The following is a 26,792-nucleotide window of genomic DNA, read 5'->3' on the forward strand; positions in this document are numbered from 1 at the left end:
AGATTCAAGAAGTTGTGACTAGTGTTTGATAAAAATTTCTCAAATGGGAAATGAGCTATGTAACAATTGTATATCTTGCTGAGATGATCAAACTTGGTATTCAGAGTTTTTTCATCTGAGGTCATTTAGTGTCTCATTTGAGCAAGTTTGACCAAGTCAAATTTGGTCAAATGAAAAAACAACACTTTGACTCTAGTATTATGGACTCTAAATGACTTCGAATTGAAAAGTTTTGAATACCAAGTTTTTTAAACTCAAAAAGATCTACAATTGTTGTTTTGGTCAACTTTCCATTTGAGAAAGTTTGGACGGTTCAAATTTATGATTTTTAAATTTCAACGCCTACAAACTAGTTTTCGGAACCCTAGATTGTCTAAAATTGAAAAGTTTTGAATACCAAGTTTGTTCATATCATCGATATATACAATCCTTATATAGGCCATTTTTTCATTTGAGAAAGCTTGAACAAAATGTAGTTCAATTTTCACAAGTGTGTGACATAGTTTTAGATAGTCTATATGAGATTCAAGAAGTTGTGACTAGTGTTTGATAAAAATTTCTCAAATGGGAAATGAGCTATGTAACAATTGTATATCTTGCTGAGATGATCAAACTTGGTATTCAGAGTTTTTTCATCTGAGGTCATTTAGTGTCTTATTTGAGCAAGTTTGACCAAGTCAAATTTGGTCAAATGAAAAAACAACACTTTGACTCTAGTATTATAGACTCTAAATGACTTCGAATTGAAAAGTTTTGAATACCAAGTTTGTTAAACTCAAAAAGATCTACAATTGTTGTTTTGGTCAACTTTCCATTTGAGAAAGTTTGGCCGGTTCAAATTTGTGATTTTTAAATTTCGACGCCTACAAACTAGTTTTCGGAACCCTAGATTATCTAAAATTTAAAAGTTTTGAATACCAAGTTTGTTCATATCATCAATATCTACAATCCTTATATAGACCATTTTTTCATTTGAAAAAGTTGTAGAACAAAAAATACTATATTTTCTTTATTTTTATAGGTTCAACAAAAATTTCCTGTCAATTTTGGTCAAAAACCGAGAAAAAATTGAAACATTGACGTTACAATAATGTGATAATAAATTTCCTATCGAATAATATTAGTTTTATTAATTTTAAGTTACAAATATATTTTTGCATTAAGAAAATACTTAGTATTAGTCACATTTATATTCTATATTCATAAAAGAAATTAAAAACTTTAGGTTACAAAATTTTCCTATTTACAATAAATAATTAGTTAATCAATAGAATTTTTTAAAATAAATATTGCAAAGTATTGAAGTTGCTATGGAATTAATTGATTAACCTAGTATTAAACAAAATCAAAATCCCAGGTCTTTCCAAGTACGCTGGCGGGTTGGCAAAATTTTCAGGCCTTCAGTCTCGGCCCAGACCAAGAACCGGGACTAAAGGGTGGGCGGCAATTTCGGTGCCCGCCCAAAATACTTTTAGTCCCGGCTAGTAACACCAACCGGGACTAAAAACCCTTTAGTCCCGGCTTGTAAGGCGAGCCGGGACTAAAGGGTTGGGCCTTTAGTCCCGGTTGAGATTACCAGCCGGTACTAAATGACCTTTAGTCCCGGCTGGTGTTACCAGCCGGGACTAAAGGGTACCGGCCTATATATATCGACTTGTTCTGTTCATCTTCGATCTCGCGCGTCGTCTCTCCGATCCCGTCTCCGCCGCCGCACCCGAGCTCGTCCTCGTCGTCGCCGAGCCCCGCCTCGTCGTCGATCCCGGCCTCGTCTACCGTCGTCGAGCCCCGCCCGGCGGCCGTCGAGCTCGCCCGCACGCCCGGCCTCGTCTGCCGTGTCGTCGAGCCCCGCCCGCCCCGCCTCCGTCGAGCTCTCGCCCGCCCGCCCGGCCTCGTGATCTCAGCTGCCGTCGTCGAGCCCCGCCCGCCCAGCCTCGTCTGCCGTCGTCGAGCCCCGCCCGCCCGGCCTCGTCGTCGAACTCGCCCGCCCGCCCAGCCTAGCTCGCTGCCGTCGTCGATTATAATGTTGGATTTTTAATTAATTGTTTTTTAGATAATACTAATAAATAATATTTAGTAGTTTAGTTAGTTTTTTAGATAGTTTTTGATATATGTTAGTTAGATTTTTTAGTTAGTTAGATTTATTAGATAATTGATATATGTTACTTAGATTTTTTAGTTAGTTAGATTTATTAGATAATTGATATATGTTATTAGTTAGATTGTTAGTTGATATATGTTAGTTTTTTAGATAATTTTTTAGTTAGTTAGAATTTTTAAAATGTATTATCTATTACTAGTTTATCTAATTTCATGTTAGATTTATTTAATTGGATTTAGTAATTATATATTCTATCTCTCTATATATATATATATATCTAGAGAGAGATTCTATATGTTACTTAGATTTTTTAGTTAGTTAGATTTATTAGATAATTGATATATGTTATTAGTTAGATTGTTAGTTGATATATGTTAGTTTTTTAGATAATTTTTTAGTTAGTTAGAATTTTTAAAATGTATTATCTATTACTAGTTTATCTAATTTCATGTTAGATTTATTTAATTGGATTTAGTAATTATATATTCTATCTCTCTCTATATATATATATCTAGAGAGAGATTCTATATGTGTATACATATGTACTTAATTATTTCTATATGTATATATACATGTACTTATTTTCATAAGTTGAGAGAGAGAGAAAATTGCATCTAGAGAGACATTCTATGTGTTATCACATGCATATCTAGAGATATAGACATATGCACTTATTTCTATGTGTTGAGAGAGAGAGAAAATATATTGTATCATTCTATGTGTATATATATATGTACTTATTTCCATGTTTTTGGATCGAAAGTGTTTTTGATTCGATTCCAAAGCCTATACCTTATGTAATTCTTATGTTTATCCTTATGAAATATTATGTGTTATTATATTTAATTGGATTTAGTAATTCTATATGTGTTATCACATGTACTTATGTTATGTACCATAATAATTCTATCTATGTGTTATCTTGAAGATACAAATGGCTGCTCCGGATGATAACTTGAGTGATGACATAATGGCGGATATTATCAACGCCGGCACCAATGTGGATGTAGATGACACGAGTCAGTACTTTGCTGATTATGAGGATATCCTGAATATGCCGGTGGTTGAAGATCAATAAATTGTCGCGCAAGAAAATACTGGCGAGGTATATTCGATTATCTATCATCTTTTATAGATGCATGCGTACGTATATTTGTTGTTAATCGTTGTGTTTCTACTCATGTAGCCGGTCTCTGGATCTACATCAACCACCGACAAAAGTAGGAAAGTCCGAGGGCCAAAAAAGCCATTAGAGGGCCGTTTCATAATATCAGAATTCGACACCGACACCGGCAAACCATTGGGACCACATGCTCAGACATATGTCAATCAATGTGGGTTCATTGTAAGGGATAGGATCCCAGTTAGTGCTCGTGAATGGAAGCAGAAGATATCCGCTCCTAATGTTAGTTTTGTATCTGATCGTGATAAGAACCTAGCTTGGAGAGATATCACTCAGCATTTCACATTACAAGCAGATGATGCTTTGAAGGAGCTAGTGAGGGATTGGACAATGAAGAAGATGGCAACATTGTTCCAGAGTTGGAAGAAGACATTGTATAAAAAGTTTATCTTGAAGAATGCTACGCCGAATTTCAATGCTAAGGCGTTTGTCAAGTTGGAGTCCCATTGGGATGCCTTCGTAGAATACAAGACATCTCAAGACAGTGAGGAACGTGTGATGAGGAATCGGCAGAATACCCGACAGAAGCAATACCATCATCGCATGGGATCAGGTGGTTATAGGAGTGCTATTCCCAAGTGGCAGAACCTAGAAGCAGAGATTACTGCCAAGGGAATCATACCTGAAACAATAGAAAAGAACTGGCCTCAACGCGTGAAGAATTGGTTCTACGCTCATGGGGGAAGCCTAGACCCAGACACTGGCAAGCTAATTTTCGGCCAAAAAATTGAGAGAGCAACATAGAGACTAGCTCGTGCTAGGGAAGAAGCTGATAGTGGTGTTTTCAAGCCCAACAGAGAGAAGGATGAATTGACATATGCCCTAGAGAATCCTGAACACGGTGGTCGAACAAGAGGCTATGGGGCGGTTCCGTGGCTACACACATTCCCAGCAGACAAGGATACCTACAGAAGCCGCCAGAGAAAGAAGGATGAGGAGGCAGAATAAATTCGTGCATTGGAGCAATTTGTTGATGAGTCACAACAAGCATTGCTTGAATCACGTGAACGAGAAAAATCTCTTGAGGCAAGAATACAGGAGGAGATCAAGAGGCAAGTGCAGCTAGCAATGAGTCAAATGCAATCGCAATCAACGCCGGGAGTCACCATTAGCCCCGTTGGTCAGATGAAAAGCAGTTGTGCTTCTACGGAGCTGCCAGTTATTCAAGACGACGCTACGTTGCGCTTCCCTGTTGATGACATTACCGAGCCTCTAACAAAATGTGAGCTGCACATTCCAGATGGTAATGCATCAATCATGGTGGCTGTCGGGGTTGTATCTCCAATAGACCGAACGAAGACACCAAGAATCCATGGGTCAGTTATTCAACCTGGATATGCTAGCGTCTCGGTCGATAGAGTGCTCAAAGGTTACAGCAATGTTCCTCTTGACATTGAAGGCGGTGATGGGGAGAAGACACTAGGAGAAACAGAGAAGACATTTATTCAATGGCGCAAACGCTTCATCATCATTCCTGGGGCGCCACCGCTTCCCCTACCTCACCCTAGGTACGAATGAAAGTGAATGAAATATTATTTTCCATTAATTTTCTATTGGCTTCAAAAATAATTGACACACAAATTGTTTTTATAGCAGGGTCTCTCCCCAGCCTAGCCTAATCATTCATTCCCCATCTCATCACAGCATCGCGGGGGGCGAGACAACTTCATCCCCACGGCGATCGCCAACTCCTACACCGGCCCCATCGCCTCCACAACGATCTCCAACTCCTACACCGGCCCCACCGCCTCCACAACGATCTCCAACATCTCCACGCCGGTCTCCACCAACACCGGCCCCATCGCCTCCACAACGATCTCTAACTCCTACACCGGCCCCACCGCCTCCACAACGATCTCCAACATCTCCACGCCGGTCTCCACCAACATCGGCCTCATCGCCTCCACGCCGATCTCCAACACCGCCCCCACCCCCTCCACAGCGACGCACTACAAAGACGTCTAAGGTCCCGGCGGCAAAGAAGACCCCGAGAAAAAGAGTTATTTCTCAAGAAATACTTCCTGAAAAGACTGATGAGCAAATAGCAGCTGAAGAAGACAAAAAAGTAAAAGATTTTTTTATAGATATCAAAAACAAGAGTCAAGCAAAGCTTAAGGAGAAGCCGTACTTTTACATACCACGAGATGTGCTGAGGCAGAAGGTCGATGCTCACAAGAAAAAGATGATTGAACTTCGTAAGCCTTCGCCACTATCAGACTATGATCGCTCCCTCGTAAAGTCACATGATGCAGATAAGAAAAGGAAAAGAGCATCAGGGAAGGATGTCCCACAGCTCGGACAACAGAAGCAACCAATGCAAAATCTTGTTGTTGCTAATGAATATGGTTCCAACATAGAAGTCTATCGACCAGACAACTCTGGAGAAGTATCGGTTCAAGCCCTTAATGCTTTTTTTAAAGATACTGGTTTAACCTTGGATCAATTGACGGGCAAAGCTCCAATCCAGAACCTGGAAGTTGATACCTGGAAGACTTATAAATATGGCAAAAGTCTGTACAACCCTGCGGCTCTGAATGAATTGGGTACGCAAATGTACTTGCTCAACAAGTGGTACATGCAGGCGTGTGTGACAGGGGTGAGCAGTGGATCTTTGTCAGATTTAGAGACCATCATTACTTCCGTGGCGATGACATCTTACATATTAGTTTCGAAGAATTGCATCAACTATTCCATTTGGACGCTCTGGACAAATCAATCATTAGCTCCTTTTGTTTGTAAGTGATTCTTACTTTTATTTAATAAACTCACTTCCATGCGTACGTGTATATAATTATCCTCACATGTAACTTATATTTATATACAGATTCCAGATGTCAGAGCTCCAAAGAATACAAAACATCAGTGTTGGCTTCATTGATCCTTATATCGTATTCAAAACCGGTATTATTATCAAGGAGCGATGGGTATCTGGAGCACAGGAGAATATCATGATGTTCTTCATGAAGCAGCACGACAAGACAACAATACTTTTTCCGTACAACTTTGAGTAAGTGTTAATAATAATGTAGTCTACACATTTTATGTAATATCAATACAACTTATATGCATGTACGTGTGTGTATAAACCAATGCAGTTTTCACTGGATACTCATTGTCATTGAGTTAAACTCAAGTCGGTTACTAATCTTTGACTCGTTGAGAAAAGAACGGGCACTATACCAAGATATGATAGACATTATCCAGGGGTAATTTCGATCTCTCGTGCACAACTATTATTGAATAGACTTTGCCATAATTTATTAACGATCGTACATTATTGGTCGCACAGGGTTTGGAAAGAGTTTATTCGGCAACATCGCAAGGATTGCAAGGCACCACTTAATGTAGTTGAAATACCAGTAAGTTGTACTATATACACTTCCCCACGTGTTTAATTACTATATCGTACTTCAATTTACGTGTGAGATGATGAGAATAATCTTCTCTCGTACAGTGGTGTTTGCCGGCAGGAATCAGGTAATAACTTGTGTGGATACTACGTTTATGAATTTATCACTGCGCACATAAGAAGAATTCCTGAAGATGTCCTCAGAGTACGTATATATCAATTTTTATTTATTTTTAAATGAATATATATACATATATGTGTATTAATACTTTTCCTTTTATTTCAAATGCAAGACTGAATGGTTGAAACGAAGGGTCATGCAAAAAGACCATCTGAAAGCAGTTCAAGAGTCAATAGCAGGATATCTTCTAGAAAAAGTGCTAAATCCCAACGGCGAGTTCTACTTTGATCTTAAGGAATAAATGATGTAAATTAAATGTTTATTGATATCGTTATTTTCGAGAACAAGATTATGAAAGTTTTGTATATATACATATATATATATCTATAATATATATAGTTTCATACTTTATTCGAATATAATAATGCTCAAGATGAGAATTAGATGTAATTATATGCATGCGTGTATTTATATTAGCAACGTAGAATACGTACATAAAAACATATTATATATTAAACAAATACGTGTAACTGAACTGAAAACAAATTAAACAAAAAAAAAGAAAAAGAAAAGGAACCTTTAGTCCCGGTTGGGGTTACCAACCGGGACTAAAGGGTGAACCATTAGTCCCGGTTGGTAACCCCAACCGGGACTAAAGGGTGCGCCAGGTTCGCTCGGCTGGAGGGCCTTTAGTCCCGGTTGGTGTTACCAACCGGGACTAAAGGTCCCTCTTTAATCCTGGCTCGATGACCCGGGACTGAAGGTTCCACCTTTAATCCCGGGATCGTTGTCCCGGCGCGGTAACCGGGACTAAAGGCTGTTACCGTCCGGGATAACATGTCCATTCTGTAGTAGTGAACACTCGCACGTAGACTAACATGAGTGGTGGAGTGCTGAAAACGAACATCATGTAGCAACATATATTATGATATGATCTGTATCGGCACGTGCGGAATAGTATGTTCTTGCACTTTAGTGCCGTGAGATGAAGCTCTTGATGGCGTCGATGAGCTCTCGGGCTCGTTCCCCAGTGGTGGGGTCCATGTCGACGGCGTACTTGTTAAGGTAGAAGGAGTGGCTCATGCCGTGGTTGATCAGCACCTCCACCTCCTTGCCGGCGGCGCGCAGCGCGTTGCAGTACTCGAGGTTAGTGTCGCGGATGAGGTCGTTCTCGGCCACGGACACAAGCAGCGGCGGCAGCGGCACGGACTCCAGCGGCGGCGCCTGGGCACCCATTGGGCAGGTGAAGGGGTGGTCCTTGGTCGCGCCCTCCGGCAGCGCGAGGGCGAGGAACTTGTCCAGCATGTCGAGCGTAAAGAACACCGACTCCGCCTTCGTCTCCAGCTCCGACCGGCTCCGCGTGGCGCGCACGAACCCCGGGTGGATCGGGATGCCGCCGGCCAAGCGGAGGGGAGCCCAAGTGCCCGCGTCTGCTTCCTGGCCCACGCGGGCGGCGACGAGGTGGACGAGGTTGCCGCCCGAGCTGTCCCCGATGAGGAACACCCGGGACACGTCGGCGGCCTCACGGAGGAGCGCGGCCGCCGGGTCGTCGAGGGCGCTGACGTCCTCGGACAGCGCGATGGAGCGGAGCCTGCGGAGCGCGGCGACGCCGGTGTCGATGTGCGCGGGCAGGCGGCGCTCGGGCGCTAGCGGGAGCTCGACGGCGACCACCACGGCGGGGACGGCGCACGCGAGGCGCGCGTAGAAGTGGTGGTACATGAGCCAGGACGGGTGGGTGATGCAGAAGCCGCCGCCGTGGAGCTGCAGGATGACGGGCAGGCGCGCGCCGCCTTCCGCCTTCGCCTCGGGGAGGTACACGCGTAGGTTCGGCTCCCCGGGCAGGTCGTAGAGCGTGTGCCCGTCACGCGGCACCGCGTACGGCGGCACCGGCTCCATCAGCGGGAGGGCCTCCGGTGGGCCTGCCCAGGTGCGGTCGACGCTGCCGTCGTCCAGCACGCGCAGCCAGCCGGAAACCTCGTCCACCACCTTGCGGCCACCCACCAGTTGCACCTGCGGCTGCTGCTGGGCATTGGCAGGGGGGGCCATCGGTGTTGCTGGGGTAGTGTGCTGTGCACTGGGCTCGGCGCAGTGCGGGCGGCGTTGTATGAGCACGTATGACACGACGGCGGCGCACGGTGGAAATGATTAGTGGTTGGATTGCACATAGCGATGCTGGAGCCGGGTTTTATAGGCAGTGGTGGAGATGACTCGAGAGGCCAGGAGGTTTCGTGTGAATTGTGGTTGTGCTTGCGGCTCCTTCGCAGAGAACTTTCACAGAGAATGGCTGGGCGATTTCGATCAGAATTGCGGGTTCGCGACGTCGGTCGTCGGAGCAACCGAGCGCGTGAAGAGCAGCACGACGCCAAGGCGGAGAACCTGCGTGCCGTACGTGTGGACCGGCTAGACTGAACCTGCTGCAGTTGGTAACAAGACTTGGAGCCGGGAGTCCGCCTTCTTGCTGCAATTTCCGAGCAGGTGGGGCAGCAAAGTGCCTTCCTGAGTATGAACTGGGGATTCTGACCGGACGATGACTAGAGAGCACTTTAGTTGTTAGCTACTCTCTGGTGAGTCACGTCAAGGAATAAGCTATTTCCTTGCAAAAAACGAGTGGAAGAAACTACTAGAAATTTATCAATCGTGTGATCTAGCTACTCTGATCAGAACACCAAGTTAAGTCGGTCATGCGCAAATGGCAGTGTGCAGTACATTGCACATGAGATCCATGTCAGTTGTCAACGTGTGAGGGGGCTTGAGCAGTTGAACTTGACCAGTTGGGGGTTCTCCGAATGGTCCGTCCTTGGAGCCAAATATCGGTAGTACGATACTATATCGCAAATCTATAGATGGCATTATATTATGGCCCGAGGTCCATGGGCATGGCTCATGGCTTGATGATTCGGCCTGGCCCAGGCTGAGTAGGGCCGCGTCAGTCCAGCACGACGAGAGGGTCGTGCCTAGGCACTCTCTCACATTGGTGGACCAGAAATTTTCTAGAGCCTGGACGAATATAAAACTAAAATTAACTGTGCGTTACTAGTTTACCAGTTACCACTAAAAGTCCAATAGTGTATTGAAGGAAATATCTATGTAGTCGATATATGAAGGCAGCTTCATCGAGTGATCTAAATAGTTCCTGGTCAATGTTGGAAATCATCAAGTCCTTGAAACTACCATTGGCATCTTGTGTTAACTAATAAATGCATCATACTTACTAAAAGAATCATGAACAGGTAAAATAGGACGGAGATGATTGTTGCAAACCCACTTTGTATAGTACAGTGATGTCAAATTGGAATTTATACATGTACATGCACATGCCGAGTTCAACTCTAGCGATCCATCGGCTAGTCGCTAGTGGCCAGAGGAGCGCCCCGTCATGCAGATGCAGGCCAAAAGGATTTCTGAAATCGGTAGCGTAGCGTGACGCCTTTGGTTGTTGCTGAGTTGCTGCGAATGCTGGACCTGCATGCTTTTTAGTTGGGTGACTGGCTGCCCGTGCTCTTGGCACGCGCCAATACGGTTCGCTCCGCAGATAAGCCGTAACTTTTGATTAATTTGTTACGAGAGAAAAATACTGTTCGTTCGTTGAAAAAGTACATATTATAAGCTAAGCGATGAGGCGTAGATGCCCACAGGCCATGCTAAATTTTTCCGTGCTAACATGCGCACGTCACCCAGTACCCGTCGACGAGACCGGCAAGTGCCCTGGGTCGCTTTGGGCTCTGGGTCCGCCTATGAGTCCCTCAGCAATCAGCATGACATGCCAGTCTGGTCTGGCCCGATTGGCAACCCCACCTATATCAATCCCTCCCTATTCCTATTCGCCTAGACCCTAGCCACTCAACTTCAAGAGCACGCCGGGCCGACACGGCGGTACGACATGGCCTGAGCCCCAAATTTTTTACTATTTGATCATTTTTTTCAAAAGTTTCTCACAAATAAACCCCTGGCGGAAAGAATTTCGGAAATGGACCCTTGGCTCGGTGCCAGAGTGAGTGGCGCCGAGCTCGGCGCCACGGTCACTGGCGCCGAGCTCGGCGCCACAGTCACTGGCGCTGAGCTCCTGGGCACGGGGAAATGGCCTACCAGGGGGCTCGGCGCCACAGTGAATGACGCCGAGCTCGGCGCCGTAGATCTTGGCGCCGAGCTCGGCGCCATTCACTATGGCGCCGAGCCCCCTAAATATCTGTCGCTACGGCCTTTCTTCTTCTCCATCTCGCCCCTGCCCGCGCCGTCGCCGCTCCACCGCCGCGCCTGCGCCCGCCCGCGCCACCGCGCCCGCCCGCCCGCGCCGCGCCGCGCCACGCCGCGCCCGCCCGCGGCCGCCCGCGCCGAGCACGCACCGCGCCACGCCTGCCCGCGCCGCTGCTGCTCCGGCGGCCGAGCCCGCGCCCTCGCCGCGCCGCGTCGTCTCTGCTGCTCCGGCGGTCGAGCCCGCGCCCTCGCCGCGTCGTGCCGCCGCCGCCGCTCCCTCGCCCGAGCCCGCACCGCGCCGCTGTGCCCTCGCGTTGTTGCCCGTGGTTTGCTGCAGCGCCACGCCGCCACGCCCTCCACCGCCGCCCTCGTCTTAGCCTCGCCTTGGTCTCCACCGGCGGCCTCGGCCTCGCCCCGCCTTGCCCCCTCCACCGCCGGCCTCGCCCCACCTTGCCGACGTCCACCGTCGCCCTCGCCTCGCACCGCCTCCCGCGCCCGTCGAGCCGGTCTCGCCGCGCGGAGCGCCGAGCACCCCGCGACCGCCGCGCGCCACCTCTGTCATTGGCCGCGCCACCGCGGGCCCGGATCCCCTGTCACCCCTGCCACCCCCGCCACCACCACCAACAACAACGGGAGGCTACTATGGAGAAGGTGCAACACAATTTGCTATGTGGCCACACTACTAGGATGACTTTATCTTTTTCACATGTACCCAGGTTTAATTACCTAAGGCATGTTAGGTTTAATTACCGAAGACATGGTTTAATTACCTAAGGCATGTTAGGTTTAGTAAAAAAAAAACTCTGTACCCAGGTTCGGTACATGTAGTCACATGCCATTTAATGTGTTTCGTGTGTTGATTTCTATAATGCCGTATGTCGTTAACTGTTTTTTGCAGCACGTGTTCAAATGGAAATACGTCCGTATCATTAAGCGGAATATTAAGACCATTGATAATGCAAACAACCACATAATGAAAAGTTCGATACTATGCCACATTACACAACATATTAATACTACAACTAAGTGCCGACAGTAGACATAGGGGCAAATGCACTTCCAAATCCTTAGTCTGAAACGTACTGAGTAAGCAACTCATCATCCGAGTACCAGTCCTCTGCTACAACCCTGTTGCTGTGGCTAGGCTCAACTGCGTTGCTCTGACCTGCTTGTCGCTTGTAGTAAGCGGCCTCCGTTTCATCTGCGACCGCTGCGGCCTGAGTGAAGAACGCGTTGTCATACTCCTCTGCCTGTAAGCCCGCCTCTGCTAGAGTGATGAGCTCGCTCAGTCTGCCAGTGTCGTCGTCAGCCTCCTGCGCCTGAATGCCCGCCTCTGCTAGAGAGATGAGCTCGCTCAGTCTGCCAGTGTCGTCCTCAGCCTCCTGTGCCTGTATGTCCGCCTCTGCTAGAGCAATGAGCTCACTCAGTCTGCCAGTGTCGTCCTCATCCTCGTCTCTGTCATCACACAACACAATCGGTGTTGAACGGTGCGACCAGCTCGTGATCTATGGCCATCTAACTTCTTCTCCTCATACCTTGCACGAGCCACCTCTGCAGCATGTTCCCCGCTGCAACCAATCCCTTCATGTATAAAATGCAATCAGTTAGCAACGCGATAATATTACATTTAAAACCAGGCAATGAAAAAAAGGTTTTCAAGCACTCACTGGCACATAATGTAGCAACATGCTCGTTCAAGACCTGCATCTGTACTCTTGTCTCCTCCCTTGCCTTATTTCTTGCCCTCTCCTCCTCTAACGTCATCCGCCTCTCTAATCCTCATTTGTTAAGCCCAACATCGATCGGGTTACAAATACCGCGCTGTCTAGCAAACTCACGCATCTTTTCTTTGTGATGTTTAACGAATAGGTTGACGTAGTCAGGTCCATATCCCCTCTTCCGTGCAATTACTGACTACGTCCATATCTCCTCTTCCGTGCAATTACTTGCCTCTTCTTCAGTTCATCCAAGAACTTAGCTTGACCATCATAACATTCCCAACTGCATTTCCTAGTGCTCTGTTCAAAAGAAATATTATATCATATATGTCTTAGCAAAACAAACAAAATATGATTTCATGTTTACCAGAAAAATAACGAACCTCATCATACTTAAACATATGGCCGCAATAATGACCTATTCCAAGCTCCGAAGAGACTAGGCCATAGTTGGATTTTACACCACATCCGCACATGACAGGAGGTGCTTTGTAGATTACCCGTTCTTTCTTCTTTTCCTTAACCCTCCGCGGTTCTTCCGGCCATTGGTTCATAGGACCATACAACCACTCCTTGAAACGACACTTCGCCATTGAATACACCTAAATAATGAGACATTAGTACATGAACACATATAGCTCAAGATTTTAACACATACACTTTGCACTTACTTCATGCTTGTTTGGACACACAAACTCCAACGTATTCTCAGGGTTTATCATAGCTCGATCTCCGCAATCGCACAGAGGAGGTTCCTCGAGTCGTCTAACTGCGGCTAGGTGCTTCTCCTTAGCCGTCATTGCCGGAGGGTTAGGGGGGGTGGAACCCACCGCTTGAAGTGCTCACGTGGATGTCTCCCTCTAAACCAATCGTCGAAAAAGAGGTACCTAGGATCAAACTTGTCTGCACCATTGATCCACTGAAAGAAAAAGCACCTCTCATGGTCCTACACAATGAGATTCCAACAAAATATTAGTACCATACTTAAACAAATAAAGAAAAAGGATAGTACAAACAATTTTTTACATTAAACCGACTACATGTGTAGAAGCAACGCGCGGCTGTGTCCGGATGTTTCGATTGAAAAACATGGGCCGGGAAACCACAATCACAGTTAGGGACAGGAAGGTCAGGAGGAACGGGGGCATCTTTGCTAGACGCGTCGGGGTATAATTCTCGAGGACGACCCCGTTTTCGCCAAAACTCCTCCCGAAACATTTCTTGCATCTAACAAAACTGATGTAATTTAACAAACATAAATAAAAACATCACCAAAAAATATCAATGAGAACCATAACTACAATACAACCAATTTTGTTCTAAGAACCAAAAGCAGTTAACATTATACCCTAAACCTAGGGTTTCTCATTTCATCCACAACAATGAACCGATAACATAACTACATGCGGCTTGGTTTGCTAGCTTTTTCCATGCCTTGGAATCAACCTACGGTTGTATAATACATATATTGAGGGATACAATGAAACCCTAAGTGATGACGATTCTTAGGTTCAAAAATCCGACTAATATGTACCGAATCGATGTGAAAAAAACAAGGAGGTCAGCGAGTATACCTTGCTCTCGAAGATCTACGGATCAAATCAAGGTTTTCAAGGTCCAATATGTCGATTCATGAGGTAGGGTGAAGTGGCGAGAGAAAAACCCGAGAGGGATGAGAAATAAGAGGAAGAACGCTCGGGGAAGAAGTGTAGGCTAGGTTAAATGCAGGTGGCTCGGTGCCATTCACTATGGCGCCGAGCTCGGCGCCAAGATCTACGGCGCCGAGCCCCCTGGTAGGACATTTCCCGTGCCTAGGAGCTTGGCGCCAGTGACCGTGGCGCCGAGCTCGGCGCCAGTCACTCTGGCGCTGAGCCAAGGGTTCATTTCTGGAATTCTTTCCGCCAGGGGTCTATTTGTGAGAAACTTTCAAAAAAGGGCCAAATAGTAAAAAATTCAGGCCCGAGCCTTGAAGGTTCATGCCCATGCCTAAGGTGCAGCTCATGGATGGTCACGGCATGGCTCGCTAAGCCAGACATGCCATGCCTGCCTAACACCTGAAGGGACATGCCTTCGTAGGCATGGGCCGTGTCGTGCCATCCCGGCACCTGATGGGTCATGCCTTAGCAGGCATGGCCCATGTCGAGCTGAGTGTGTGACACACATATCATCATCCTTCTCTCGTCCTCCAGCTCTGCGCGTCGGCTTAGAGGCCACCGCGCTGGGGCAAAGCCGTCGCGCCGGGATAGGCCGCACGCCCGCGCCGCTGGGCAAGGAAGTGGACGGAGAGGTTCTGCACATGGAGGAAGACGCCGGGGAGTAGACTACACTAGATTCGGCCGACGGCGCCCGCGTCGAGGAGGCCAGCTGTGCTCGCTGCGACATAGATGCAGGGAAGAAGCCAGAGGCACCCGCGCCGGGGAGGCCAGCCACGCCCGATGCGGGGAAGAAGCCGGTGCCTGTTCGAGCAAAAAAAAGTCACGCAGGCAAGAAACATGAAAAAAAAGTTTGGTAGTGCAGCAGGGGGCCACCATGGATGGGTAGTGGGAGAGGAAAAATAGGGGGTTAATAAATTTGAGGGTCTAATAGAGGTCTACTAGAGTGGATTTTTCTTGTCTCTGCTATCAAAATTGGGAACGAGAGTGCTAGCGTCTGGACATTTGGACGTTGTCCTCATCCGCTGATTTTTTCCGCCCCACACGCGCACTCCACCCCATCACAGCGCCCGCGCGTCCGGACGACTTGCCTCGCACGCGCAGCCCTCCCTGTCCGCCTCAATTCGAGACCGTTCACCCTCGCCCAGCACGCGCACCCGCCCCCGTCGCGCCCGACCGCCGACCCCAGTATGCCCCGCCCCCAGGACACCGATGTGCCGCATGCCCCGTCCGTTGGCCCCTAGCTTGCCGTGCCCCATCCCCAAGCGCCCGGTGTCGTGCCACCATCACTTCGGACAACATGAAACATCTAAAACATACATTTGCAACATCTGTGTAAAAACATATACAACATCTAGATAGAACACTTACTGCGACATAAGATCGAAACAACCGAAACATTTGGAACATATTGCAACATATGTGTGAAACATATGCAACATCTAGATCAGAACACTTGCAACATACGTCTGTAACAGATGAAATATTTTGAACAAACCTCTGAAACACTTGCAACAACATATGCAACACGTGCAATATCCCCGATCTAATTTTGCAACATCAATATGTAATAATTGCAACATACCTCTGAAATACTTGAAACATGCGCTTGCAACATGCCCTTTTATCACAACATCTCCTTGCTGAGATCACGCGTCGCGGCGGCCACGACGTCATCAGTGGCCATGACCTTCTGGTGGAGAACAACGGTGTCGGAAGCACCAAGGCGTGCGCGAGGGACGGGGCACGATGCACAGCAACGGGGACGCAGCTTACAATGAGCTGGAGCGGGGCGCGGCGCGCAGTGAGCTGGAGCGGGCGTAGCGGGGGATGGAGCGCGGAGCGGCGATGGAGGAGGCGTGGTGTGGAATGGGATGCGCGATGAGAAAGACGGCAACAACGAGCGCATGACGCAGTAGCAGCATGTGATGGGCGAGCACCGAGCACGTGAGTGAGATATTTTTGAGAGAGATACGAAGACGCAGAGAAGCAAAGCCGGAAAAGCGGTGTATGGGCGGATGGACGCCCGCTCCTGAGGTCTCGTAGGGGTATTAGTGCCGGAGATGCTCTAACTTCGCATCAATTACAGCGTGCAAGTTACACGTCCAGGCGAGACGTGACGCTGACACACATTTGTTGACCTCAATTGTGGACACGCATAGCACAGGCAAATTACATTTTTGCACTTCGGCGTTCAGTGACGCTGACACATATTTGTGTTCACCTGAGTCAATTGTGAGTTGTGGACACGCGTAGCACAGGCAACTTACATTATTCTAGCACCTCAGCGTTCAGTGGAAAGCGATGAAGCTCACGATGGCGTCAATCAGCTCCTGCGTCCGCTCTCCTGTGCTGGGGTCCATGTCAACGGCGAACTTGTTGAGGTAGAATGCATGGCCCATGCCACGGTTGAGCAGCAGCTCCACCTCCTTACCGGCGGCACGCAGCGCGTCGCAGTACTCGAGGTTTGTGTCGCGGACCAGGTCGTTCTCGGCGACGGCCACCAGCATCGGCGGGAGCGGCACGGACTCGAGGGGCGGCGCCTGCGGACCCATGGGGCACGTGAAGGGGTGCTCCTTGGTGGCGCCAACCGGCAGCGCCATGGCGTTGCACTTGTCCAGCATGTCCAGCGTGAAGAACACCGAGTCCCCCACCTCCAGCTCCGACCGGCTCCTTGTTGCGCGCATGAATCCTGGTTGGATCAGAACGCAACCGGCGACGCGCAGGGGCGCCCAGATGCCAGCGCCGTCCTGGCCTACACGCGCGGCGGCGAAGTGGCTGATGTTAGCGCCAGAGCTGTCGCCGACGAGGAACACCCGGGAGACGTCAGCGGCCTCACGGAGGAGCTTAGCTGCCCTGTCAGCAAGAGCTCTGTCCTCTGACAGCGCGATGGAGCGGAGCCGGCGGAGCGCGGCGACGCCCGTGTCGATGTGCGCAGGCAGGCGGCGCTCGGGCGCGAGCGGGAGCTCAACGGATACGACCACGGCGGGGACGGCGCACGCGAGACGCGAGTAGAAGTGGTGGTACATGACCCAGGACGGGTGGGAGAAGCAGAAGCCACCGCCGTGGAGGTGCACGATGACGGGCAGGCGCCCGCCCTCGCGGTCGCCGACGTCGACCTCGGGGAGGTAGATCCGGAAACTGGGCTCCCCAGGGAGGTCGTGCAGCGTGTGCCCGTCGCGGGGCACGGCGTACGGCGCCACGGGCTGCATCATCGGGAGGACCTCGGGTGGGCCGGTCCACGTGCGGTCGACGCTGCCGTCGTCCAGCACGCGCAGCCAGCCGGACACCTCGTCCACCACCTTGCGGCCACCCGGCGCCGCTTGCACCTGCGGCTGCGACTCGGTGACAGCGGCATTGGCCATTACTGTTGCCGCAGGCCCGCTGCTGGTGCAATCTCTCCACTGGCACTAGGGCACGCGCAAGTGCGCGTGGCGTTGTATGAGGGAGGTGGAGATGGACGCGGGAGGGGCAGCAGAGCTTTCAGGCTTTATATAGGCAAGCGGCAACGAAGGGTGGTTGTGGCCTTGCCTGAGTATCACGGCAGGCTGGCAGAGCGCAAGTCTGTTTCAGGCAGACAGTGTGAACGAAAAACGAAATGGTGAAAGACTCTCCCGTAGTCTGCCCGCTTGGTGCAACTCAGAAACACGTTGGGACCGTAAAGCAGACTTGGGAAACAGCGTGAGTGGTTGACGCCACTCACCACTCAGGGAAACGACGAATTGGGCTACACCTTTTTAAGTCAAGTCATCACATGTGGGACATGACAGTAGAAAAAAATCTATGAAAAAATTCTTTCAATGTCATCAAAATGTATACTCTTCCTTTATATTATATATATATATATATATATATATATATATATATATATATATATATATATATATATATATATATATATATATATATATATATATATATATATATATAGAAAATTATAGTTTCCTTCGCAGCCATCTGTTTTAATTTTATAGTATGTCCCTTATGTACCACCACCGTTGCATATCAGTTAGGGAGAAGCAGAAACTTTTCTAAAATTTTGATCAAGTTTATAAAAATTCACCATATTTAAAACATCAGCTAGCTTTATTAAATCCAACATAAAATATGTTTGATAGTGCGTTTATTTGGTATTATAGATATTAATATATTTTCTATAAAGTTAAAGTTAGAAAGTTTGATATAGGACCAAATCCTAAACATATTATATTTAGAACAAAGAGATCATTGCATTAGTAGCCTTACTTGAGGAAGTAGAAGAGACGTGTGAATTAGGTGACGGCAACCATGGATAGCACCTTAATTACGACTTGGATACTGCAATATCCTGAACCAAGGTCATTCCTTGGATTCACATAATGGGAAATTAAGGTAACGCTTGGTCGAAGAGTGAGGTGAGATAGGATGGCTCCATTATTCTTGTTTTTTTTTTAAGATGGGATTGTTCCATCTTAGTTTCTAAAAATAGGATGGTTCTATCCTGACAATGGTCCCATTGTCATTATATCATGTCACAGGTAGGATTGCAGCATTCTAGATATTTTCTAGGATGAGCTCGTCCAACATCTACAGAAATATTCTCATTTGTAGTTATTCCATCCCTTCTCGGCTGCCAACCACACACGTGAAACTAGAATGGGATGATCCTACCTCGTCCTATGAACCAAATATACAGCAAAGTTCTAGCCTTAACTCAAGTTGATAAACCAGCTAGTCCAATCAAATCGATTGACTTCCCCAGAGCTGTTGACAGAACACAAAAGATAATATTGTCACCGTTTTACTAGGTTTGCCCATAGGTCCGTAGAAAAATGAATGTGAAATACTAAAATTACCATTTTTCCTTTTTGTAAAGAATTTGACAGGAGTTAGAGTGAAAACAATGCAATAACTATATCCTTTGTTGAGAAAATTCCATTTTGCATCCCCCAACTATGGTATGAGTGTAGCTTTCAGTCTGTAAGTATAAAAAACATTCACTTTTGAACCCTCAATTTATGGTGGTTCTAGCTGATATGGCTGTAATGAATATGGGCCGTTAGCCATATTCATTGTGTAGTTTTGGTGATCTTCATGACAACCCAATTACATGAACTAACATATGTGCAGAGAAGTGTTACATAGGTTTATACAGGTCTTATGGGTGCATGGTTAAAGTTTGATCAAGATCTGAGTTGAAACGGATAAGAAATGGCAAAGATTCCTTGTTTCCTTAACGAATCATTCACCAGAACACTTGATTAAGGGCACCGAATCATATGTGGCATGCAGTACTGCAGCAGTGAAGATAGAGGCCACTGGGTTTGCCAAGGTGAAGAAGTGCCTACATGATCACACCACTACCGGATTCAGCTTCTTTGCCGAGTGCCTCAGGCACTCGGCACACTTGTCCGAGTCCTCAGTGAATAGGGTGACCATATTATATGCTGGACGCATGAAGATATGCAGCAAATCATCTGATGCAGGGGGGCCTAGTGTTAGTGGCTAAAGATTCAACGGTCAGCAATAGTCTGCAACAGTTGGATCATGATCCGGTGAAGGGTTTTGAGAGCAATCGGATCATCCGGTGTTCACTACTTTTGCAATTTTGCTCCATTTGGGGGAAGTGATGGAGACCAAAGAAGTGAAGAGACATTGCTTCACATTTGAGATACACTCCAATCCATAGGAGAGCTTAGAGTCTGTATCCAAATAGAGTGACCTTGACTTATTGCAATTGTATATTGGTGAGCCATATCACTTGAGGTCTTGGTGAGACCTTCTAGCAAAGGCCTTGGTGCCCTTATGGTGTCGACCGTCTAAGCTTGGTGTGGACCGGCGACAACTTGGTGTCTAAGGGATGATTTGACCCTTCCTTGGTAGAGAAACCTCATAGTGAAGACTGAGCCAAGGTGACCAGAAGAGATGGACAATGATAGTGAGTCTAGGTGGATTACAGCACTTGCATTAGTTGATGGAGACTTGGTGGCGAGCCAACACCGTGACAACGGAAGACTTGATAAACGAGAGTATACCTTAGTGGAGCTCCAACAAGGGTAGGAGTCATGTGTTTTACACCAAACCATGGGATAAATCGCCTCATCTTCACATGTTTGCCCTCTCTAACTCTTGCGCTTAATGGTTAACACATTTGAAAGCATCTAGGCCCCAAATTTGGTTTTGGCGATTAATGACCACACAATCATTGTGACTAACATGTGTTTTGCAGTGACATTACTTAGTGAGGTCACAATGATGTTTGGTTGATGGGCAATCATGGTTTCCATACTCCTATGGTTGGTATTCGTTTCGGTTTTTAAAGGATGAGCGCAAAGATTAAGGATTGACTAGTTCTAAGTGTTAATGGTGTTGAGGGACACTTATAGTAGTGATAGGATCTTTATTTTTCATTTGGTCGTACTATAAAGGAGGGTACTAATGGATAGCTTAACCTAGTTAAGTCTAATGAGTGGATGTGGTGCACACTTGTGAAAACTAATGCTAGGTAGCTTAGATGAAGCCCAAGATGGATTGTAAACAAAACCCAAGTCAAAGAGTGTTTGAATTGGATGAGTTGATGGTGCTTTGCATGGACTGGACCTATTTGGTGGGGCACCTGACGTGCATAGTGCCCTGGTTTTATGTTGAAAATTAGGGCCGACACATTGGTGTCCGGTACATGTGCACCGGACAGGTGGCTCTATGCTGTAATATGGGCGTGCATAGTGTTGATGCACTCACCGGACGTGTCCGATGGTGCACCAGACTGGTGCACCACAACATTCTACCAGAGAGCATTGCAAATGGTACCACGACTGCTTGCACTCACTAAAGGTGTTCGGTGAGCACTGATTTGCCCACCGGACAAACTGTATAATAACCGCTAGTTGTCAGAACTAGCCATTGGAGCCTCACTAGACATGTCCGGTGCCGAGACATGGACTGCACCGGATAGGTCTGATGCTCATGTTTTCTGTGGGTGGAGGGGCAACGTCTAGATCCTTGGCTTGGGGCTACAAATACCCCCTCCATCTCGTGCATTGAGTTTCTCTTGGCATTCTGAAGTTTTACCTGCACCCTTGTGTGTCCAAGAGAGAGCTTTGGCCTATTGGAGTGATTTCGATATGCTAATTCAAGATTAAGGACTTCATTAGTGCTTAGAGAGTAGAAAGTGTGCATCCACTCTTCTCATTAGGCTTGGTTAGGTCAAGTGAGAGTTTGTGCTTATTACTCTTGGTGGTCGGTACCACCTAGACTGATGGTTTTGAAAGCTTGGTGATCTCTTGCGGGCGATTCACCGTGCTGCAATGGCGAAGAATCAGCCCGTACAGAGCACTTGGCCTTTGCTTGGATCAAGGAGGGACTATACCCTTGTGCAGTTGCTCCAATGAGGATTAGTGGGGAGTGTTGACTCTCCGCCTCTGATACCTCGGCAAAACATCACTGTGTTCCTAACCCTCTCTTTACTTTGAGCATTTACATTTGTGCAATTACTTTCATGTGTTTACATTCTTAGCATTGCCATACTAGCATAGGGTTGGAACTAGGGTGCAAAACTTTGTGAGTAGGCTAGAAACATAATCTAGTCACAAGGGGTAAAATGGGCTAAGTGAAAGGTTTTAATTTCATGACATTTTAGATTAGCTCAATCCAACCCCCTCCTGGGCATCTTGATCCTTTCAACATTGAGTGCTTCTTCTTGTGCATGCTTTGTGTGACCTTTAACTTTGTACATTAGCTTAGACTAGTTTATAAGATTAGCTCTATGTTGCTAAACTCTTAACTTTGTGGATTTAAAGAGCAAGTGTGAAAGCAAATTAGAAAATCTTAGTTACACATCTTGCTAGAACTAGTTTATTAGTTTTCTACTAGTTTTACTTGAGCCATAGGTTTAAGTTTTTTCATTAAACACACAATTCCACCCCCTCTTGTTGCTCGGGGCATGTAACACCCTAAAAAATTCAATTTTGAAAATAGGTTTAAAATGATTAATTTATGAATTTTTGTGCACATGAAATATAGGAAAAATAATGTTTTTTATTAAATTAAAATTCATCATAAGGGGTAGCAACATGGATGTGCATACATGCCAGTGCATTTGATTCCTTGCAATGAGTGGTTGAATCCAAAATTCAAAATGAATTCAAAATGCTTTTGAAAATGAATTTGAAAATGGCTTTGAAATAAAAGAAAAGAAAATTAGAAAAAAAATTAAAAAGTTGTAAAATTTATTTTTGGAAAACTTACCAAAATTGCTCATTTTTATTTGAATTGAAAAGTATATTTTAAACCATATTCAAATTCAATTTGGTTTATATTTGAAATTGGTTTTAAAATAGAAAAAGGAAAAACCTCTCTCCTCTCAATCTAGCCCAGCAGCCTAGTAGATCTCTCTCTCACTCTCTCTCCTCTCCCGTGGCATGCTCCCTTTCCAGCGAGCCCACCTTGTTAGCCAGCCCAATGCTCTCTCCTCCCTCCCTCACCCACATGGGCTGCCTTTGAGCTGGCCGAAGTGCTCTCCCCTTCCTCTCTTTCTCTCTCCCGGTCGTAGGCCCAATCTCGCCTATAGGCCCAGCTTTGGTCGTGGCAGCGCACCGCGCATCTCCTCTCCTCTCTCGGTCGCTGACATGCCGGGCCTGCATGTCAGGACCTTCTCCTACCTCACATAGCCAGGCCAGACTTCGAAGCCGCTGAGTCCGTCTCTGCCCCGTCCACCTCCTTGGCGTGGCCTTCACGCCAGTGGCCCTCTTTAATAGCCGCCCCAAGCCTCTGCCATACCCCAAGCACCTATAACTGCCTCGCCCCAAGCACACCATGCGCCGAACCCAAGCTTCCACCGCCGCACGCCGCGCCGCTGATTCACCGCGTCACCGCCATGGTAAGCCTCTTGCCGAGCTTCACCAAACGCTAGAGAAGGTCCTGGTTCCGTTTTATCTCTTTTCCTCCCTCTCTCTTGCTCGTTGTGTGCCGCTAGACTTTGTAGAGCCCCGCCATCCACTATCCAGATCCTCTGCTCGCCTTTGCTTGCTCGCTGCCTTCTCTGAACTCAGAGCCAAGATCGTATCATCTCCTCTTCCTCTCTATGTACTTGATTCGGCCGATTAAGCCCGGAATCGGCATAATGCCGAACCCCGACGAGGTTTACCCATTGTCGGCCATGGCACCATACCGTGCTAACGTTGTGCCAATCCCCATGTCCCTCCCTTCTGTTTCCCACCGTCCAAATCATGATCTATGGCTCAGATTGGTTATTGACTCCGGTTAATACCGGTCAACGAAGTCAGCTGTGTCTATTTTGCAAAAGAGCCACTGCCCTTTTCTAGTATAGAACCCATAGTCCATAGCATATTTCTAGAATACATCTTTTTCTTTGGAAAGCGTAGTTTTCCTTTGGTTAGATCCAAAATACGTTTCATCTATTTACAGTTTTGCCACTATTAAATTTAGTCCATAACTTCTACGTTTTAACTCCGATTTGATCTGTTCAAGTTGCGTTAGATTCGTAATTGTGTAATTTACATGTTCATCCTACTATTAAATATATTTTCAACTTTTGAAATTTGAGGTTAGATTTAATCTATTATTTTATTAAAGGAGATCTTGTTTAATTCATAACTTCTTCGTTATAGCTCCGATTAGAGTGCTTTTCATGTCTGTGTGTTCGTAGCGATATGTAGATTCATTTTACAAACTTTTCATCTTGATTTTATGTTTGGTGTACTATTCTAATTTAGATCTATTTTTGATTTGTGTATGATTGCATGGATGCTTGTGTGGTGCATTATGATCATGTCCAGTCGGTGAGCTTTGCATTGGTGATATGAAAGAAGTTGGTGATCCAGAAGAAGTCCTTTGGAGGTTACAATTTAATAGAAGAAGGATCTGAGTTTAAGGCATGTATAGTATGGGATCATCTTTGTTGTCCTATTCACCTTAATATCATCTTAATCATATGCATGTGTCTACCTTGGCAACCATAATAATTTTCCTAGCTATTTGATATCCTGGATTCCTTGTCACCTATGGGTTATTGCGTTGGGTATTATTATGCTAGTGCTCAAACTAAAGCCATGATCTTGTAACTTGACTAATGGAATATGCAATAAACATTAAAAGATGCTTTTTAGCAACATGGAACAAGGGGGCTAGAGCATTCGGCTATTTTATGGTGCTCTAGATTCCTCTCCCTAAGGACTTATCTATAAGTGATCATCCATGACTTATAGTACAACTGTGAGAGCTACATTGCTCTAGCTTTAGCTCAGTATAAGGACATTTTCTAGCTTATCAGTGGTTACCTCTATTGGCGTAAGAATGGCTTGACGAATCTGGTATAGTGCGGCCTTTATCCCCTTGTGTATAGGCTACGCATCATTGTGCCATTGGGAAGGGGGGCTCTACATCTATTTGCCGAGTGAATCTAATGGCCCTAATTTGTTAGATGAACCTTTGAAAGGCTTCATAGTGAACCCTGCCTGCTCACCTTGGAAGTGTTTTGGGAGTAATTAACTTGGGCATATGGGTATCATGACTCACAGTGAAAGTGTATAACCTCTGCAGAGTATAAAACTAGTATATCAGCCATGCTCACGGTCACGAGTGGCCTTGGAACCCTTATACAATAGATGATGAACACTGATGATATTGATGATGAAGATGCTCACTAATGATTACTGTTTATGCTATTCATTATTCATGTTTACCTGATCATGTGTTTACGTGGGCTTATAGATAAACTTGTTGCTATTCAATTACTGAAATCATGACTCATTAAAAGCTAATCGTAGTTAAACTAGTGTCAGCCTTTTGAGCCTCATAAACCCCATGATATATTTGTTGAGTACGACATGTACTTATGCTTGCTTTATTTTTCAATTATTTGGATAAAAATCCCAGATGGGTATCAGATTGCTAGAGTTTGGAGGAATTAGGCTTGTGATCAACCAGTCAGTTGTCTCTGTGGAATTGGAGTCTTCATCCGAAGATCGGAGTTTTCTTTCTACTTTTGCTATCTAAGGTTATATTCTTTATACTAAGTACGTTATATATTGAGCATTGTCTATTGATATTACACTTATTTGTAGCTATATGTGAGATTTGACTTCTTAGGCTCACAAATGGTGTGTATCTAGTTTTGTTCTTAAAATCGGGTGCTACAAAGTGGTATCAAAGCAATACTGACTGTAGGACGCAAGCCTAATTAGAACCAGACGTTTTAGCATCCTCTCATCTTTGCTTAGTTCTTGCTTTCTCTCCAACCTTGTTATTTTCTAAAAGATATGCTCACTTTGGCCTCTGTTCTGTTATAAAATCTTGTCTTTATTCTAACTCCTCTCTCTTTATCTAAATAGATGGGTCGTAATGAGGAGAGTGCCAACATTAGAGATCAGGAGGACCAGGCTATGTTGTCCTTGACTGCATTCGACAAGGAGAAGCTTGTAGCTATGCAACAACAAGTACTAGAAGGAATGAATTAACATGGAAGTTTTCAACAATGCTTGCCACAAGGTCAAACCAACATACCAAAGGGACCAGTGAAGAGATAAGTGGCAGAAGATTGAAAGAAAATGAAGTCCAATGAAGATGTTGGTAGTAAGACTCTTAGTAGTCAGGATCAATGTCAATGCTGCAAACATTATGGTTTTCCCTGTCTTCAAAACAAGTCTACTAGGAGGGAAATCAAGGTGAACCCGAGCAATGAAGCCAATATGGATAAGAAGGGGAAGGCAAACTCACTAGAGCCAAAATTGGGAAGCAATCAACATTCGATCTCTACTACCTTGTCACATCCAGCTCTAATCCCTTGTAAGACAAATTCAGACTCTAAAGAGTTAGAAGCTTCTCAAGCTAAGACTGCTTCACATGAGTTATGCATAGATGGGTGGACAATCACCTATAAGGAGTTTCAACCCTGAAAGATCAAGCGAGCTAGAAAGCGGTTTAGTCAAACAAAGATGAACCTTCAGAGTCAGTAAGCTGACAACACACTAAGCAGCAATTCTGTGGAGTATGACATCACAAAAGGTCCAGCTAAGATTGTGTGTTATTGTTGCCAACAAGAAGGACATCATGCTAAATTTTGCCCATGGAAGAATCAACAATTACACCATGGAAGTGGCTAGAGTCAGATCACTATAGGGTTGCCACCAGTAAGTGTTAGTGATGCCCAACCCGAAAGAAGCATTGATGAGGATGATGAATGAAGGAGTCATGATGGACTATCCAAGATCAACGAAATGGAGGATGTGTCGCCCTCACGGTCATGCAAGAGATGCTACCCTAGATGCCCTCATAGCCACACCTTGGTTAATGAATAGGAGTTTATGTCCTTCATGTAATAAAAACGATAGTATCACAAGTCGAGTAAATGATTGAGATGTGCACCTTTATTGCTTTGTTGAATTGTCATTATGTTTATGCTTGTTTTGGATCTGTCCAATGATTGCAATGATCTTGTTGGGAGTTCCCACAATTTCATTTAGTTTATAGGCCTAAGGT

General features: G+C 46.0%; 2 protein-coding genes and 1 long non-coding RNA gene across 3 annotated transcripts; all 3 read right to left on the reverse strand.

Moving 5' to 3' along the window:
• Positions 1-7,420: 7,420 nt before the first annotated feature.
• LOC136516708 (carboxylesterase 15-like) lies at positions 7,421-8,891 on the reverse strand. The gene has a single exon (XM_066510192.1). The coding sequence runs from the start codon at positions 8,795-8,797 to the stop codon at positions 7,724-7,726; it is 1,074 nt and encodes a 357-aa protein (XP_066366289.1). The 5' UTR covers positions 8,798-8,891; the 3' UTR covers positions 7,421-7,723.
• A 4,221-nt stretch (positions 8,892-13,112) lies between these two features.
• LOC136516258 (uncharacterized) lies at positions 13,113-14,084 on the reverse strand. The gene is made up of 3 exons (XR_010773980.1): positions 13,690-14,084; positions 13,335-13,609; positions 13,113-13,265 (listed from the first exon to the last, which is right to left on the reverse strand). It is a non-coding gene; the product is annotated as an uncharacterized lncRNA (long non-coding RNA).
• Positions 14,085-16,324: 2,240 nt separating this feature from the next.
• Positions 16,325-17,773, reverse strand: LOC136516707 (carboxylesterase 15-like). Its single transcript, XM_066510191.1, has one exon. The coding sequence runs from the start codon at positions 17,678-17,680 to the stop codon at positions 16,607-16,609; it is 1,074 nt and encodes a 357-aa protein (XP_066366288.1). The 5' UTR covers positions 17,681-17,773; the 3' UTR covers positions 16,325-16,606.
• Between the last annotated feature and the right edge of the window lie 9,019 nt (positions 17,774-26,792).

The sequence above is a fragment of the Miscanthus floridulus genome, chromosome 17, assembly GCF_019320115.1.
Source record: "Miscanthus floridulus cultivar M001 chromosome 17, ASM1932011v1, whole genome shotgun sequence".
NCBI classification, from domain to species: domain Eukaryota; kingdom Viridiplantae; phylum Streptophyta; class Magnoliopsida; order Poales; family Poaceae; genus Miscanthus; species Miscanthus floridulus.

What these genes read in the sequence shown, in the direction of transcription:
- LOC136516708 (XM_066510192.1), bottom strand. Translation starts at nt 8,797, where the DNA reads ATGGCCCCCCCTGCCAATGCCCAGCAGCAGCCGCAGGTGCAACTGGTG.
- LOC136516707 (XM_066510191.1), bottom strand. Translation starts at nt 17,680, where the DNA reads ATGGCCAATGCCGCTGTCACCGAGTCGCAGCCGCAGGTGCAAGCGGCG.